This window comes from Manis javanica, chromosome 3, assembly GCF_040802235.1.
Source record: "Manis javanica isolate MJ-LG chromosome 3, MJ_LKY, whole genome shotgun sequence".
NCBI classification, from domain to species: Eukaryota; Metazoa; Chordata; class Mammalia; order Pholidota; family Manidae; genus Manis; species Manis javanica.
The window spans coordinates 172597838-172612427 of NC_133158.1; the positions used below are offsets into that span (position 1 = coordinate 172597838).

At 47.3% G+C, this 14590-nt stretch overlaps 1 protein-coding gene across 1 annotated transcript in view; it reads right to left on the reverse strand.

Annotated features, from left to right (window-relative positions):
* Nucleotides 1-3077: 3077 nt before the first annotated feature.
* Nucleotides 3078-14590, reverse strand: part of LTF (lactotransferrin) — a 31571-nt gene continuing 20058 nt past the window's right edge. The window contains exons 9-17 of the mRNA XM_037005611.2: nt 14227-14381; nt 13052-13142; nt 12197-12244; nt 11056-11211; nt 9212-9353; nt 7218-7285; nt 5247-5431; nt 3919-4108; nt 3078-3300 (exon numbers count right to left, since the gene is read on the reverse strand). Of these exons, the coding sequence (XP_036861506.1) occupies nt 3266-3300; nt 3919-4108; nt 5247-5431; nt 7218-7285; nt 9212-9353; nt 11056-11211; nt 12197-12244; nt 13052-13142; nt 14227-14381 (1070 nt within the window). The 3' untranslated portion in view covers nt 3078-3265. The remainder of the gene's footprint in view (nt 3301-3918; nt 4109-5246; nt 5432-7217; nt 7286-9211; nt 9354-11055; nt 11212-12196; nt 12245-13051; nt 13143-14226; nt 14382-14590) is intronic.

A 14590-nucleotide genomic window follows, 5' to 3' on the forward strand; every position in this document is an offset into this window, starting at 1 on the left:
GGCAAGGTCTGGGGCCGAGGGTGTTCTCACTCCTGCAGGTCACCCACTCCTGTCTTGTCTTCCTTCTTCCCCTTTCTCTGGTTGGTAGAGGGTGAAGGAACAAATATATCCCTAACCTAATAATTTGAAATATTGGGGTATGACCAGGAAATGACACTCTCAGATTCTCTTCCAATTCAGTGAGAAGGAAACAAATTTAAGGGGCATTTTGGTATTTGTTTTTGTGGTTTTTTTATGTGCTTATAAGCTAAAGTAGCATAACCAAGCCTTAGAAAATTGAACATCTCATACAAGACACCTAGAGCAAAACCATAGGTCAAGAAAGCAGTGTTTCCCTTTGTGTTTCTGAACACAAAGATCTGACAACAAGAAGGTCAGGTTACATTTCCTAATCTGTTGGAGGTCATTCTCCCACCATGACAAATGGGATAAGGGGAAATCTTACCCCAGGACCACATCAGGGGACGAGGGGATTTCAGGGAGGAGGGCAAAGATCCTGCCACTTACTGCAGGCCTAGCAGGCCTTGAGGGTAAAGCAGTAGAGAAAAAGGCGAAGAGCAGGGACTACACAGAATGCAAGGCCACAAGTTTCCTTGAAGATGGTAAGGGACTTGAGGTTTGAGGAAGTGAAAGCAGGGACACCAAATAGAGCCTACACTCAACTCAGCCTAGGGATTAAAGGATGTGGGGACCCAAGTCATGTGGCAGTTCAGGGGCCAGAACTTTGGGGGATCGCCATTGAGTAGGAGGAGAAAGAAGCACTTCAGTACTGCTGGGACTCTAAGTGCACATTTCCAGCTTTTGCAAGAATTCATGAATATGACTGTCTGGATAGGTCACTGTGGATACAGTTTTTAGGTTTGTTTTTTCCCCAGGGATATGAGACATGCAGAACCTCACAGCCCTTCAGAGGGATGCTTCTCTTGGCTAAGACAAAGCCACACAGTTGGTTCCTTCTGATGACCAGAAAGCTCTGGCTGTCGTCTTGCCAAAGCTGAAGCTAAAGAAATGTGCTTTTTCTTCTTTTCCTCCATCTCTACCCAAGAGTCTCCATATCCTCTACTTTCTGGGGTGAGACTGTCCTGTAAAATTCAAGTACTATCCCCCAGCCTATCTCCTGCATTGCACAAGGCTCTAGGTCTTCCTCAAAAGCCCCTCAGATTCCCGGGGGCCTCACTCTCTTCCAGCCACCTTTCACCACCACATCCCAGCTACTGATCTTCACCCCCTCAACTACTGATTTTTACCAGCCTTTTATTCCTGGGAGCTGCTAGCCTCTCTCCTCATGCTTTCCTAGCACACAAACCCTGTCCTGGCTGTTTATTTCCCAGAGAAAGGGGCAAGATAGCCAATATGGGTTAGTCATCGATGTTTTAGGCATCAGTGATAAAGCCATTATGGGTAGGAATTGTCCCATGACTACATTTTTCATTGGAACCTGAGTTGCTGTATTCTTGGGGCCCACTCACCCTCTCCATCCTCTCCAACAGCGAAGTGTTTTGCCGTCTTCACAGCTCTCCCCACCTATAGCCAACCATAAGTTCCCCTTTTCATTTAATAGAGCAGATAAGCTCTATTTCTTTGGCTCCAACCTCTCACCATTAGGGTAAAAGGCCTACTTTTCTCAACAGACCTGGCCTCACAAGATACTGACCTAACAAGCAGACTTTAAGAAGGACTTTCCAGCCACCCTAAAAGTCAGACACAAGTTCACCCATTTTTTTCATTCTTGCTTGGATACTAGTAAAGACCTGCTTTGGTACTGCCTCAGACCCAGAAATGAGAGAGAAACAGAGTGCCTGATGCCCAATACTCAGCACCCCTTCCTATGGGGCCTCTCGCCGTGGGGTACACATGCCTGCCTCCCTGATGTCATGGCCTCTGACTTGCTTTGGGCGATGAAGTGATGGAAATGGTATGACCTCCCCCAAGCAGAAGCTCTAGGTGTTGTGTGGTGCTTCCATCTCTTCTTCCCCACCCCCCCATCTCAAGGCCAATGTGCCCCAGATGGGGCTGCTGGCTCAGCCTGGGGCTCAAAATAGATAAGCAGCAGAGCCATTTATGACCCAAGACAGATGTGGGTCTGAAATAGACACAGATCTTTGTAGTGTAAGCTGCTACGATTTTGATGTGACTTAGCATGACCTAATGCATGCAGTGAAGTTAGATTTTGAAATTTAATTTCAGCCACAAAAGGGGATTTCACTGGTGGGCTTTTAATGTTGCCTTAGGATCTTTTTTATACAAGTAGGTCCCGATAGTTCAAATATTATGTTTTATGGTGCTGGCATTATAGCTAATACGGCTACACAATCAAACATTGCTCACTGAATAACCTTCCTGGGCTAGTGAGGATGGACTATGTATCTGGGCCATCATTCAAAGCAGCGAAAATGTGAGTTTTCATCCTCAGATTCTGAGACCCTAAATAATGTCCTTTCCTGGCAGATTCCAGAGGCCTCCGCGTGCAGCAGCAGAGCTGCCTACCCCTGGTTGCTGGAGTGCAGGCAGTCCCCTTAGACCACACTTTGAAGAGCTTGGCTGAGAAAAGTGGGGAAAAAGCTAGTGACTAGAGGCTAACCTGAGGTTAAGGGTCAATAAGGCCAAGGGAGAGAAGTCTTTCACCTTTTCCTGATGCCTGTATTTGTACATTCACTATAACTGATGTAATTTATTTAAAATACCACTCATAAATCTTGATATCTAGTTCTTCCACAGATCTTTGATTCCTATTGTCTGTTACCTCCCCCACACTAGCAACATCCACATACGCACACACACACATGCATGTGTGCATGCACACACACGTACACACAGATGCACGCACGTACACACATGGACACACGTGTATAACACACACTGAGACACTGTGTCAATGACCAACCAGATGCCCTTGGGGAAACAGCTGCTTGGCCTGTCCTTAGATTCCAGACCATCAGATGTCACACCCAAAACTACAGGAAAGAGCAAGAGTTTGACCTGGAAAAGGGTAGGAAAGGTCCAGCTGTGAAGATAATTGGTCAGACACATACTTCAGGAGGAAATTTTGGAAAGGATGAACCACACACCCTAAGGAATGAAAATCAACAGCATTTCTAGTTTTATTTCTTGCTTAGATGACAGCAGGAAGTGTGGAGACAGGAGACTGACAAAGCACTTCTGCTCAGGAAAGGGAAGCCCCAGCTCTCCTGGGGATGGGGCTAGGAGCGGGGAGCAGCTGAGGCTCCCCCCGGGAGGCTGGGCCAGCTTCTGGGCTTCTCGGGCTTCACCTCTGCAGGAAGGCACAGGCTTCCAGAAGCGCTGGGGGACACAACAAAGCAGGACATTCAGAAACTGGTTTCCTTTTTAACCAGGAGGTCAATCAAGGGGGATAATAAATGGAGCCTTTCCCCTGTCCTTCTCTCCCCACGTCAGTGCTTGCCACACTCAGTCTCCTGGGCCCTCCTCCTACCAGCTACAGGGGCCAGGGGAGCACAAAGCAGCTCTGGCCCTCACCAGCCTGCGTGTTCCCTGCCCTGGCCTGAGTGACACAGCCCCCGGTGTACATACACATGTACTTATGTGTGTGTGTGTGTTTGTAGGTGTGTAAACATATACCTACAGGTATACATGCATACATTCTCATACATACTTATATAAACACACAATTCATTTTACTGAATAAAATGAATTATCAGTTTCTAAAAATGCCATGACTGTCTCGATCAGTGTTATAAAAATTTAGCATATTGTCTACTACTTCATTTTTTCTCTAATTCTTTCATCTCATCCAGAAAACTGAGATCTCCTGAAGAATAGAGATATTATATTGCCTTAATACTTTTATAGCCATCTTCATTCCTAGAATGCTGTATGTCCCTCCAACCTTGACCTTCACCCATGGTGGTTTCTCATCAACGCCTTCTATGTTCCACTTACGGGAGGTTGAGCATTTTTTCAGGTTAGCAATGGCTGAGACATAGGCTGATCCCAAATATTTTTCATATGTTGTTTTGCCATGGAGTCTGGCCAGACACTCAGTGTTGTCATTGAACAGAAGGTTTTTGGTTTCAGACTGGAACAAGCAAAATTTGCTCGGGCACTTGGATCCATTTCTTCCAAACTGAGCCTGTGCAAAAGAGCAGACAGTAGTGAGTAGCTAAGGGAAATCGGAGAGTTTATGGATTAAGGGAGGCCACGGACATTGCTTCCACTCAGAAACATGGGACCCCATCCCCTCTCAGACAGAGAACCCCAGAGAGAACCATGGGACAAACGGTGCTGAGCTCTGGGGTCGTCCCACTGCCTTGGCTGTGTCTTCTCCTGCCCCATGTCCTCCCGCTGCCCACCCCTGAGACAGCAGACCCGCCTTGGCTAATGCCCAGGCCTGGTCTCACCTCCCACCGCCTGTCCTTTCTTCATATGGTCACCAGGTGACAGCTGAGGATTCCTGCATTTCCTTCCAAAAATTTATCACCTATAATAGCCTGACAGGCCAGCCCTCCAACAGAGGCAGTCTGCATTGGAAATCATCTCTGCCACTGAGCAGATCATTGCCTCCATCATCTCCTTAGCCTCCCCTGGCCACAGATCCTCCTTGATGTTCGAGAGGTGAGAACAAACACCTCAGTGGTGGCAGACCTGTCACCAGCACCGGAGGGCGTGCCACAGTGAGGGCTTCACAAATGCCAGGCGTCAAGTCCATTATTAGGTGTCTTTAAAGGACACCTGGACACTTGACGTTTTAATACAAAACTAGATGCTATCACAGAAAATCACAGACTTTAAGGAAATGATAGGATTTCCCTCAAATCACTCCACATAAATGTCTTAACTCTTGAACGTCTGAATTTGTTCTTTTTAGAGATTGTAAATGCAGGGCCCTGGTCTATGGGCAACATCACCAGAGTTAACCATTGTCTACTGGGGTGTTGTGGACCAAGGCCCAATCGTCTCCCTCATTTGCCTAAAGAATACAAGGAGTGGCGAGGAGAGTAACTGTCTCTGGGCCAGGCAGTGAGCATAAGTTCAGGACATGAGCCTCAGGGAGAAGTTTGGTCAGTCCCAGAAAGCCTAGTGTCAGAAGCCTCTTCGGCCTCACTGAGACTGAGAAGACCCACAGTGTGAAGCAAATACTGTCACCACCAGCCTCAAGAAGAGGGATTCGAAAGAAAGGCTTGAGATGGGCCGATTCACCAAGCTCTGTGGCTGCCCCCAACCCTGCAAAAGGCCCACGTGGGTAAGGCAGGAGGCCCTGCTGCCCGTACCTGCTGGTCAAACAGCACCTCTTCCAGGTATTTTGTCTTGTCTTGCCGAGTGACCACACCGTGGTTTGGGGCCTTGGCCAGGTGGCAGCTCTCAGCCTCGGCCACAGGCTTCCTGGTGCCATCGAGGCACAGCAGCTCAAATTCGTCCAGCTTCAAATCCTTCGCCCACACTTCAGGGTTCTTCCCTGGGGAGAGAGAAACTGGGTCAGCTGTGGCTGCTTGGCTTGGTCAAAGGGTTCTTCCTAGGTGGCTGGGACTCTTGAGATGCATACACTGGGCTTGCACTGAGGTGAAAGAGAGAGAAGGAAGCTTCATCCTGCACAGGTTGCACGAACTTCAAACATCACACCTTAGTACCGCATCCAAGCAATGGAATAGAATCCAGGAATAAAAAGGGTGAAGTACTGATACATTCTACAACCTGGATGAACCTGAAAAACATGATGCTAAGTAAAAGAAGTCAGTCACAGAAGGCCACATAATACATGGTTCCATGTATTACATGAAATGTCCAGGATAGGCAAACCTCTAGAGACAGAACGTGGACTGATGGTGGCCAGCTCTGGAGGAGGGTGACAAGGTACAGTGTTTCTTTATGGGGTTATGTGTGGTGCTCTAGAACTGGACTGCTGTGCTGGTTGCCCAACACTCTCTGTGACTGTGTGGAGACCCCTTAATTGTGCACATTGAATGGATAGATTTTATAACATGAGTTATATCTCAGTGATGCTGTTAGGTATTTTTTAAATTTTGTAAAAGGAACACCCCCCATACCTGTGCCATGTTTTCCAGTGAGTTTCAAAAAAAAAAAATAGCTGGTTTATGTTCAAGAAGAAACTGTTCTCTCCTTTCTTCTAATGTTGTTTGTATAACCAGAAAAAGGATAGGAACTTCTATAAGTTTACCAAATATATGTAGTCAATTCCAATAAAATACAGTTGTAAAATCCCAGAGAAGCTTAAAATTCAATTTGACATCAATCTGATCCCTGCAGATCAACTATATTAATGGTTCATAAATTTGCAATATAACCATATGCATGTCTGTGTGTAAGTAGAGGCTCATTAGTCAGGCCTCTGCTTCTCTCCTGCCCTCTCTTCTGAAAAGAACACTTCATCCATTCTCTTGGTTTTGTCTATTTGATATTGAGATCATTCCGAATTTACATGTTTGGCCTCAGCCACTCTCTCAAGAGACATGAGGAGGTCAGCAGGAACAGAGTAGGAGCAGCTATGGCTGTTGGTATCTTTGAAGGAGGGAAGCCCAAAGCTGAGGCTGTACATTCTCGGGGGACAAACTGCCAAGGCATCTGCTGAAGAGAGGGTGTGGGGAGGCTGAGTGGGGACTAAGGAGAGGGTGCAATCCGGAAGGTAACAAATGCCTAGGAATGTTGAATTGGTATTCTCACCTACAGATCAAAAGAGAGTGATTATTCACACAGTGACTGGTACATTATCTTCCACCATCTGCATCTGCCTGTGACTTTGTCCCCATTAGTTTCCGAGGAGTTTCCAGAATGAGGGCTCACATGGGGCTGAATGAAGACTCCGATTTCCTTTCTTAAGGGAAATTTTATTTGCAAATGTTCAATTTTTAAGTATCATCCACATTCAGTTTCCCATAGGCTGGTACAGGCAGGTATGCTTCTGTGGCTGACCAGACAAAGCCAGGGCAATATTTGTTACTTAGTATAGCTGGTGTATGTGCGTGTGTGTATGTGTGTGTGTGTGTGTGTGTGCACTTGTGAACGAGAAAGAGAGGGAGGGAGAGAAAGAGAGGTCTCAGTTTCAGGATCAATGTCACTTCAATAGACATACCATGTTGGAAACTGAGATAAAGAATTTCTGGAATTAACCTGATCCAAATTCTGAAGAAGGTTTAATAGATTCCCAGTTACAAATCTGCAACACTAGGCTGTGTTGTGATGCCTAAGACACTGTCCAAGGCAGAAAGGGAAACATTTCCACCTACCATCAGTGTTCTCCAAGACAGTGACATCCTTCACGAATGCAACGTCTCCAGCCCTCTCGGCCAGGCACCTAAAATGTTCCAGAAAATAAACACATTGCCAGAGAAGATAAACTATTAGAGTTTCATAAATATTTGTAATATACATTCCAAAAACTGATACATGAAAGTAAGCATAGAAAAGATAAAGGTAAATATTTCCAGGAACTTATGGCTTAAAATGGTAGACTGATCAAACATATAGACCTCCCCTCCTCCTAAAATCCCATTGGATATTTGAAGAAATACCGGAAAAGATGGAGATGAAAGCAATTATACTCTGAGGATACAGAGACAATATAGGAGAGAGAGTAAAACTTTTTTCAGAAACTGAAAATATCATTAAAAAGATGAAAGAAAGAGCAGTGTTCATGAAACAAGAACAAGAAGCTCTAAAAAGAAATAGTCAAACTACAAAAAGAATCCTTCGAAAGTAAAAAGTTAACAGCATAAAAAATCCTTTAAAGTGATATAATGATTAGAAGACAAAACTGAGCAAATATGTCAGAAACTAGAAGATAAAGAAGAACAAATCAAGAAAAAGAAATAACTAAATGAGATGATAATCCAGGATAGTGTAATAATTTAAGAAATAAAGTTTAAAGATAAATCAGAGAAAATGGGATGGAAATTATCAAAAAAAATAATGAAAATAAAATTTCCCAGAACTGAATAACTTGAATCAACAGATGAAAAGGAAAATGCCCCATCCAGTGAATTAAAATAATTTTTTTTAAAACTCCAAAACTTTTCAAGAAACCAGCTCTCAAAGCATTTACACTGGATGACATCCCAAACTGGAGGGTTAAAAAGAAGCTGAAGTCGGGGGTTGTAGGTACAAGAGACACAGAAATGTCTGAGAAGCTGGATCTTCTTCCATAGTGGAATGTCAGCAAGAAATAGTTCATAGTCAAAAAATACGAACCAGCCATCTAAGAGTATGAGTTAGAATTAGAGAAGTAAATAGGACTTCTGGTTCCAGCTTTCAATTTGAACAAAAGCCAAAGCATTTCCTTGCAGTGTAAGTAGGCACACTGAAGTGCAGGGGCGTCCATGAACCAATACCTTACCTTGGACTTGAAGAAGAAAACTATGTGATTCCTTTGGGTTTGTTATCAGCCATGTGTCTATTCACTATTTCTGAGCAGACTCACAGCCTAACTTTTCCATTTGCAAGTCCTTAAACATATTTTTGTACATTCACAAATACTTATGGGTCGCTCAAAGTACAGTAGAAGCTACATTCCTATCATTCTTTCACTTGAGAGAAGGCTACTGAATTTAAAAAATTCAAAGACCTCAGTTTAGCCACTGTCCTCCTCAGATACATGACGCCATCTCCTGGTCAAATATATTCTTGGAGAACTGAGTAAAGGGGGAGGAGAGGTCTCTGCCTTTCACACTGAAAAGCAACATCCAGATGTATAGGGTTGTGAAATGTGGACCGCGGATCATTGCTATCAGTTACTCAGTGATTATAATTCATGAATTCTGAAAACTTATTTTTTGATTTATTGTTTATTTTACTAGTGAAGAACAACTGCAATACTGTTCTCTTTGCCTTTTCTAAGGCCAAAATCAAAGAGAAAAGTGAAACATAAGACATAATGCTGACCTGCATTGAAGGAGAGGGCGCTGGCTATGGGAAAGGGAATTCTTCCCCACAAAACTGTACAAAGGACTTAAGATACCACATACTCTGCTCATTCGGTTTTGGGAATAAAGCCATCAAGACCCACTGAGGTTGACTTTGGCCCCAGGCCATGGCTGGAGCCCAGCAGAGCTGAGGTCACACAGCCCTGGCACCAGCCTGCGCTCCCTGGGTGGAGGTAGGTGGGGGGGCCTTCACCAGTGCTGCCCGTCAGCAGTCCCCAGGCTGAGCCCCACTCTGCTGTGACAGGTCCTGTTGGCCCCTGAGAAGCACAGCGCCAGGAAGCTGGAGGCCGGGGGACACTCACCTGAAAGCCCCAGTGTAGCCGAAGTACCTCTCATTGCTGTTGGGCGCGCACTTGTCCTCGCCTGCCTCGTTGCCAATACACAGTGCGCAGAGACTGGACTTAGGGTCAGACCCAGGGGCACAGCTTTGCTTAAAGTATTCATCTGTAGAGAAGGCACGTGGGGGTCAGCTCTTTCGACCCAGATCAAGATAAGCAGTCTAATAGGTGTGGGACTTGCTTTCCATCCAGTATATTGCCCATGACAGAACTTAGTCACCAGCATGAGCAGTAACGTGTTAGCACCAGCACAGGACCCACCAAAATCAGAAACATGTCAGACTGTGGGCATTGATGGGAAATATAAGTGGGGCTGGAGATGAGGGTCTGGCCGGACAAGGAGGCCCACCACCGTGGCCTCAAGCTGGGGCTCTTCCGATAAACGTGGTGGCCGTGTGCCACACAACCTTTCACACTGTTGGTTGCCTACCCCAGGATCTGATTTCCCCTGCTCCTTGGCAACAGACTCTGTTTTTTACCTGGGCACCTGGTCCCTTAGAATAAAGACTAGCCTTCTTTGATGCCCTGTGGCTAATACAGCCATGTGGCCAGGGGCTCACCAGTGAAATATGAGCGAGAGTTTAGGGTGCCAGCATCTTAGAAATATCCTTAAAAGAGAGTGGGCACATGCCTTTTGCCTCTCCCTCTCCCTCCCTTCCTTCATTCTGCATATGGAATGCAGGGCAGGGACTGGGCCTCCAGTTGTGACAGGGGCCATTAAGTGACCTTGAAAATGGACACATATATCAGAGTGGCCAGATGTTTGAAGCTCGAGTTTCTGACACCCTGTGCTCATCATACTAGAAAATCAACCTTGGATTTCACTCACATGAAAGAAAAATAAACTTCTGCCTGTTTAAGCTTCTATTATTTGGGGTTTTCTTTTCTTGCAGCTGAACCTAATCTGAATTAACCTACCACGTGACAATGCACTTAAGGAGTTAAAGTGGATTATTATGGGTTAAGGAGAGCGTAAACAAAGAAAGTCCTGACTCAAGGAGCAAGTAGTGCCTGTTATCAGACTCATGCAGCCCTGCCACACCATATGCCAACCTTGAGAAGTGCTGGGGAGCAGCTTCCCCGCGCCGCAGAGGCCGCTGTGGGGATGGAAAGAGGGACGCCAGCTCCCACTGCTGGTAAGGAGCAGAGCCACACAACAGCCGGCCGGAGCCAGGATGCAAACGCATTCAAAATGTTGCAGGCCCCGCCCGAGGGGCCACCTGCACCAGAGGTGAGCCAGGGTGAGAACATGCCACACATTGCCATGTCACCAGGCCCACAGCAGGGAGGGCATGTCTTATGCATGGAATGTGAGCGTGGGGTGTGGCAGGGACAGACGGCCCCAGCAGCAGACTGAATAAGACCCTGAGGTCTTATTTGGCTTCCTTTGCAGTGTGGAGTAAGAAGTCAGTTCTGTTTAGTGACAGAAGTCACCTTTTATGAGGCAGGCAGGTGCCTTTTCCCAAATTAGGAAGCCAGAACCTGTGAGGAATGGAGAGCTAGAGCTCCAAGAATCTTTAAAAAATAACATTTGTCCTTTTCAGAAACTGTATCCATTATTAGGGCTCACAGAAACAGGCTGCCACTCCGGGGTCTCGCCGTGGCGTGGGCGGATGGGGCAGGGGAGGTGTGCAGAGAACCCCTCAGAGCATCCATGACTGCAGGGGTGGCCACAGGAACAGTGTGCCGATACCAAGAGAGGCCTGTGGGTCAGTCAGCCTACAAATCCCCGCCCTCCCTTCCCTAAGGCCCCACAGCCCCATGCACCTGCAGGACAGCCCACCCCGGACTCCCTCCAGATACCTTACCAAATTTGCAGGAGCCTGTCTGGTTGAAGAGCAGACCCATGGGGATGTTCCAGCCTGCAGTCCTGCCCAGGGCAGTGTGGCAGGACTTCCTGCCTCTCAGAGAATTCCAGGTGATGTCGGCATCTGACTTCCTGACAACTGCCACAGCAAGATAGCCTTGGATGATAGGAGAGCAAGTCTGAACCTCCAGGGGCCTGGCATATCGACTGTAAGGCAGTCCTCTGCAACCCAGGCCGTCACCAGTCAGGAAGCATCATCAGGCAGTGATCCCCTCAGACAACCGGACATTATCAGGCAGACCCAAAAAGCATAAGTTGCTGCTCTGTGTTAAAGGCAAGATTGTGTCTGGCCTATGAAGTGAAATAGTAAGAAGAGCTGATCCTTTAAGTTATTTCTGGACACTGTCCTTGACCAGCCACACACTGTCCCTGAGTTATATACCAGCCACTCACTTTCAGAAATGGGGTACTACAGCAGTGAACGCTGAACAACAAGCATGAGCCCAACAGGACACAAATCATCAAGTGCGATATGCAATATGCATCGGGCCAGAGCAGTGACAGCCACCAGACTAAGTGCTGTGCGGACGTAGGGGTGTGTCTCCGAGAACCCCTGTGCTGAGTTCAAACCAGCCCTTCACTGTGAGGGGGTCAGTGTGGAGGCCATCCTCTTCCTGATAGCGTATACCAGACAGACTTCTGGGGTGAGCAAGTGCAGAGCTCTTCTGAAGCTGAGGAAGCATCAGCTCTGGCAGACAAGGTGGAGGTGGTGCACAGAGCATGGGATCTAGCATAAGAGACCAGGACCTGCCACAGTATCATCCACGGATGGGAGTGCGATCCAGGGCACTTCACGAGACTCTCTGGGCCACTGTCTCTTCACCCATATGAATAGCAATTTAACACCCCTCCTTCCACATGGCCCAGAAAATGATGAGTAACTCTGAAAGCTCTCTGCCAGGTGTGAGTATATAAACATTAATTATAATTACACATCTATGAATTATTTGCATCTTCAAAAGAACTTACGGCTTCTATGGCTGCATTTTCTTTCTGTGAATTTTTTTTAAAGTTCGCACACCTCCCCCTCCTCAGTAACAAGAACTTACCCTTGACCCTGAAAGTGACAGATTCCAACTCACCTTCCATTGGTCTATCCACACAAGCTGAATCGTCGCCTTTTTGGGATTCTGAAGGATTAGAGACAAGCAAAATGTTATTAAACACTCAGATTTACTGACAAATCATCAACTTTTATATCTCAACAATGCAGAATCAAATCCAAAGAGATGTCCCAGCAGTTCCGTGAAGCAGAAATACATACACAGGTCCACCAAAAGGCATGGACATAGATGTTCATAAGCAACTCTACTCACAATAGCCACCAACTGGAAATTACCCAAATGTCCATCCACAGTAGCATGGATAAATGGTTGTGGTAGAGCCACACAATGGAACACTATACAGATTGACCATCCTACAACCGCTCATTTATATGGATGACAAGCACAAATTTAAGCCGAACAAGAAACATGAAAAAGCACATGCTGTGCAACTCCTTTTATATTAAGTTCAAAAATAGGCAGCACTGCTCTGGGCCATCTGAAGCCAGGAGTCACTGCCCCGCTGACAGGAGGACACAGGGGATGTGAAATTTGCTGTCTTGATCTGGAGACCTATGCACAGAGATGTACCAGTTTGTGATGTGTGATGGAGCTGTACACTTAGTTGTACTTTTCTGTGTGTATATTATACATTACTGAACTATTTTAAAATTAAGAAGAGGAAACCAATCTGTGCACTGTCAGTTCTCAACACAACCAGTAGTGTGGCTAACAGCCCTTTCATTTATTCTTTCCCCTGGTTGTCCTGGTGTGTGTTTGTTTGTGCTGTTTGAATGCATCTGTCCATATTAAAGTCTCCACCTGGATCTACCCAGTGGGGTTACTCCTCCTTATGCCCTCCCTCATGGGCAAGAGGAAATAAACCTCACTTACTTTGGTTCTCTGCCAGGACAGGCAACAAACCACATTTGCCCGCAACATAGATTAATCCTCCGTCCAAGCTCATGGCATCAGCTTCTCCTTTCTGCAAAAGCAAAGCAAGTAGCTAGCACCACTGTGAGGCTGTTTCCTGTCCCGCCCGCCTGTACAGCTGCCTGAGAGAATGGTTTTATGTCTGGTGTCCCATTGAAGCAGCAGCAGGAGACAGGGGTTGTTTGAACTGAGCACCCTAAGGACACAGCAAGAGTGCCATTAATTCCCTACCAGCTCCCCCTGCTTTCCATGCTGTCGTTTCGTTTGGAGAGACCAGGCGCAGGCTGCACTAACCCTCTGTGCTTTGAACAAAATCCCTTCTCTACTGCAAGCACTCTGGGGATGCCTTCCCCGCCACCCCCCCACCAGTCTCCCTCACTTAAGAGACAGGTGAGCTGGCCTCACCTGGTCTCAGCTCATTAGCCCTACACTCAGTGCCACACAAAAGTGGTTCAACAAATGAACGGAAATAACAGAATTGGCTCACCATCAGAATGAATGGGCCCACATTTCATCCTTGGAACACTGGTCCATCAAGATTGGAAATTTCCCTCTCTGGCCCAGTAATAATTTTTTTGCAACTATATTAAAAATAGCTGGAGATTTGGATGAAGATTTCTATTCAACGCTGTGCATCACAGGGTTATTGGTAACAACGAAATAAGGGGACAAAGTAGAATAGGGTCATGGCAAACTGAGCCACGTTCACTACCCTGAAATCGTTTTAAGTATTTTCAAGAATATGTATGCACGTGGGAAAATGGCCATGAATTACTGCTAAGTGAAAAGAACTCAAAACCTATATACTAGTACCATCTAGAGTTGTTAGGGACATAAACACAGATGTAAGGAGAAACTTTGGAGTGAGAAATTATCAAAATTTTAATCCTGGTGTATCTCTGGGTGAGATCACAATCGAATGTTTGTTTATTTTTCACACGCTACCTTTCTGTAACTCCCAAATGATGCGCAATAATCGTGAGTTGCTCCTACATTCCGAGGAGCGGCAAGCCCACACTAGGGCGCCCTCTCGCAGCGCGCGCGGCGGTGCGGGGCCGGTTAGCCCCCCAGCTCCGGGACGCCGCCCAGCAGCCCCACCCCCCGCCCGCCCCCCGCCCGCCCCCCGTGCCGCCTACCAGCGCCAGGGCGATGCAGTCGTCCGCGGTGGCGGCCGAGGCGCAGGTCACTTTCCCGTTGCTCGCGCTGCTCCACTGATCGCACTTGCGCCGCTCCTCGGGGCCCACCGCGCACCACACGACCCGAGCGCGCCGCGCCGCCACCTCCTCCGCCGCTGCCCAGAAGACCATGGCGGGTCGGCAGCGGCCCGGAGCTCGGCGGGCCGGCTGCCTCCCTTCCTCCCCCAGGCCCCGGAGCCCGGGCTCCACGCCGAGCCCCCTAGCGGCTCCGACCCCGCTACCCCGGGACGCACACGGAGCCGCTTCCCCAGCGGAGGAGGCGGGCATCTGCCCCTCCCCCAGCCCCCGACCTCTCCTTCAGGCG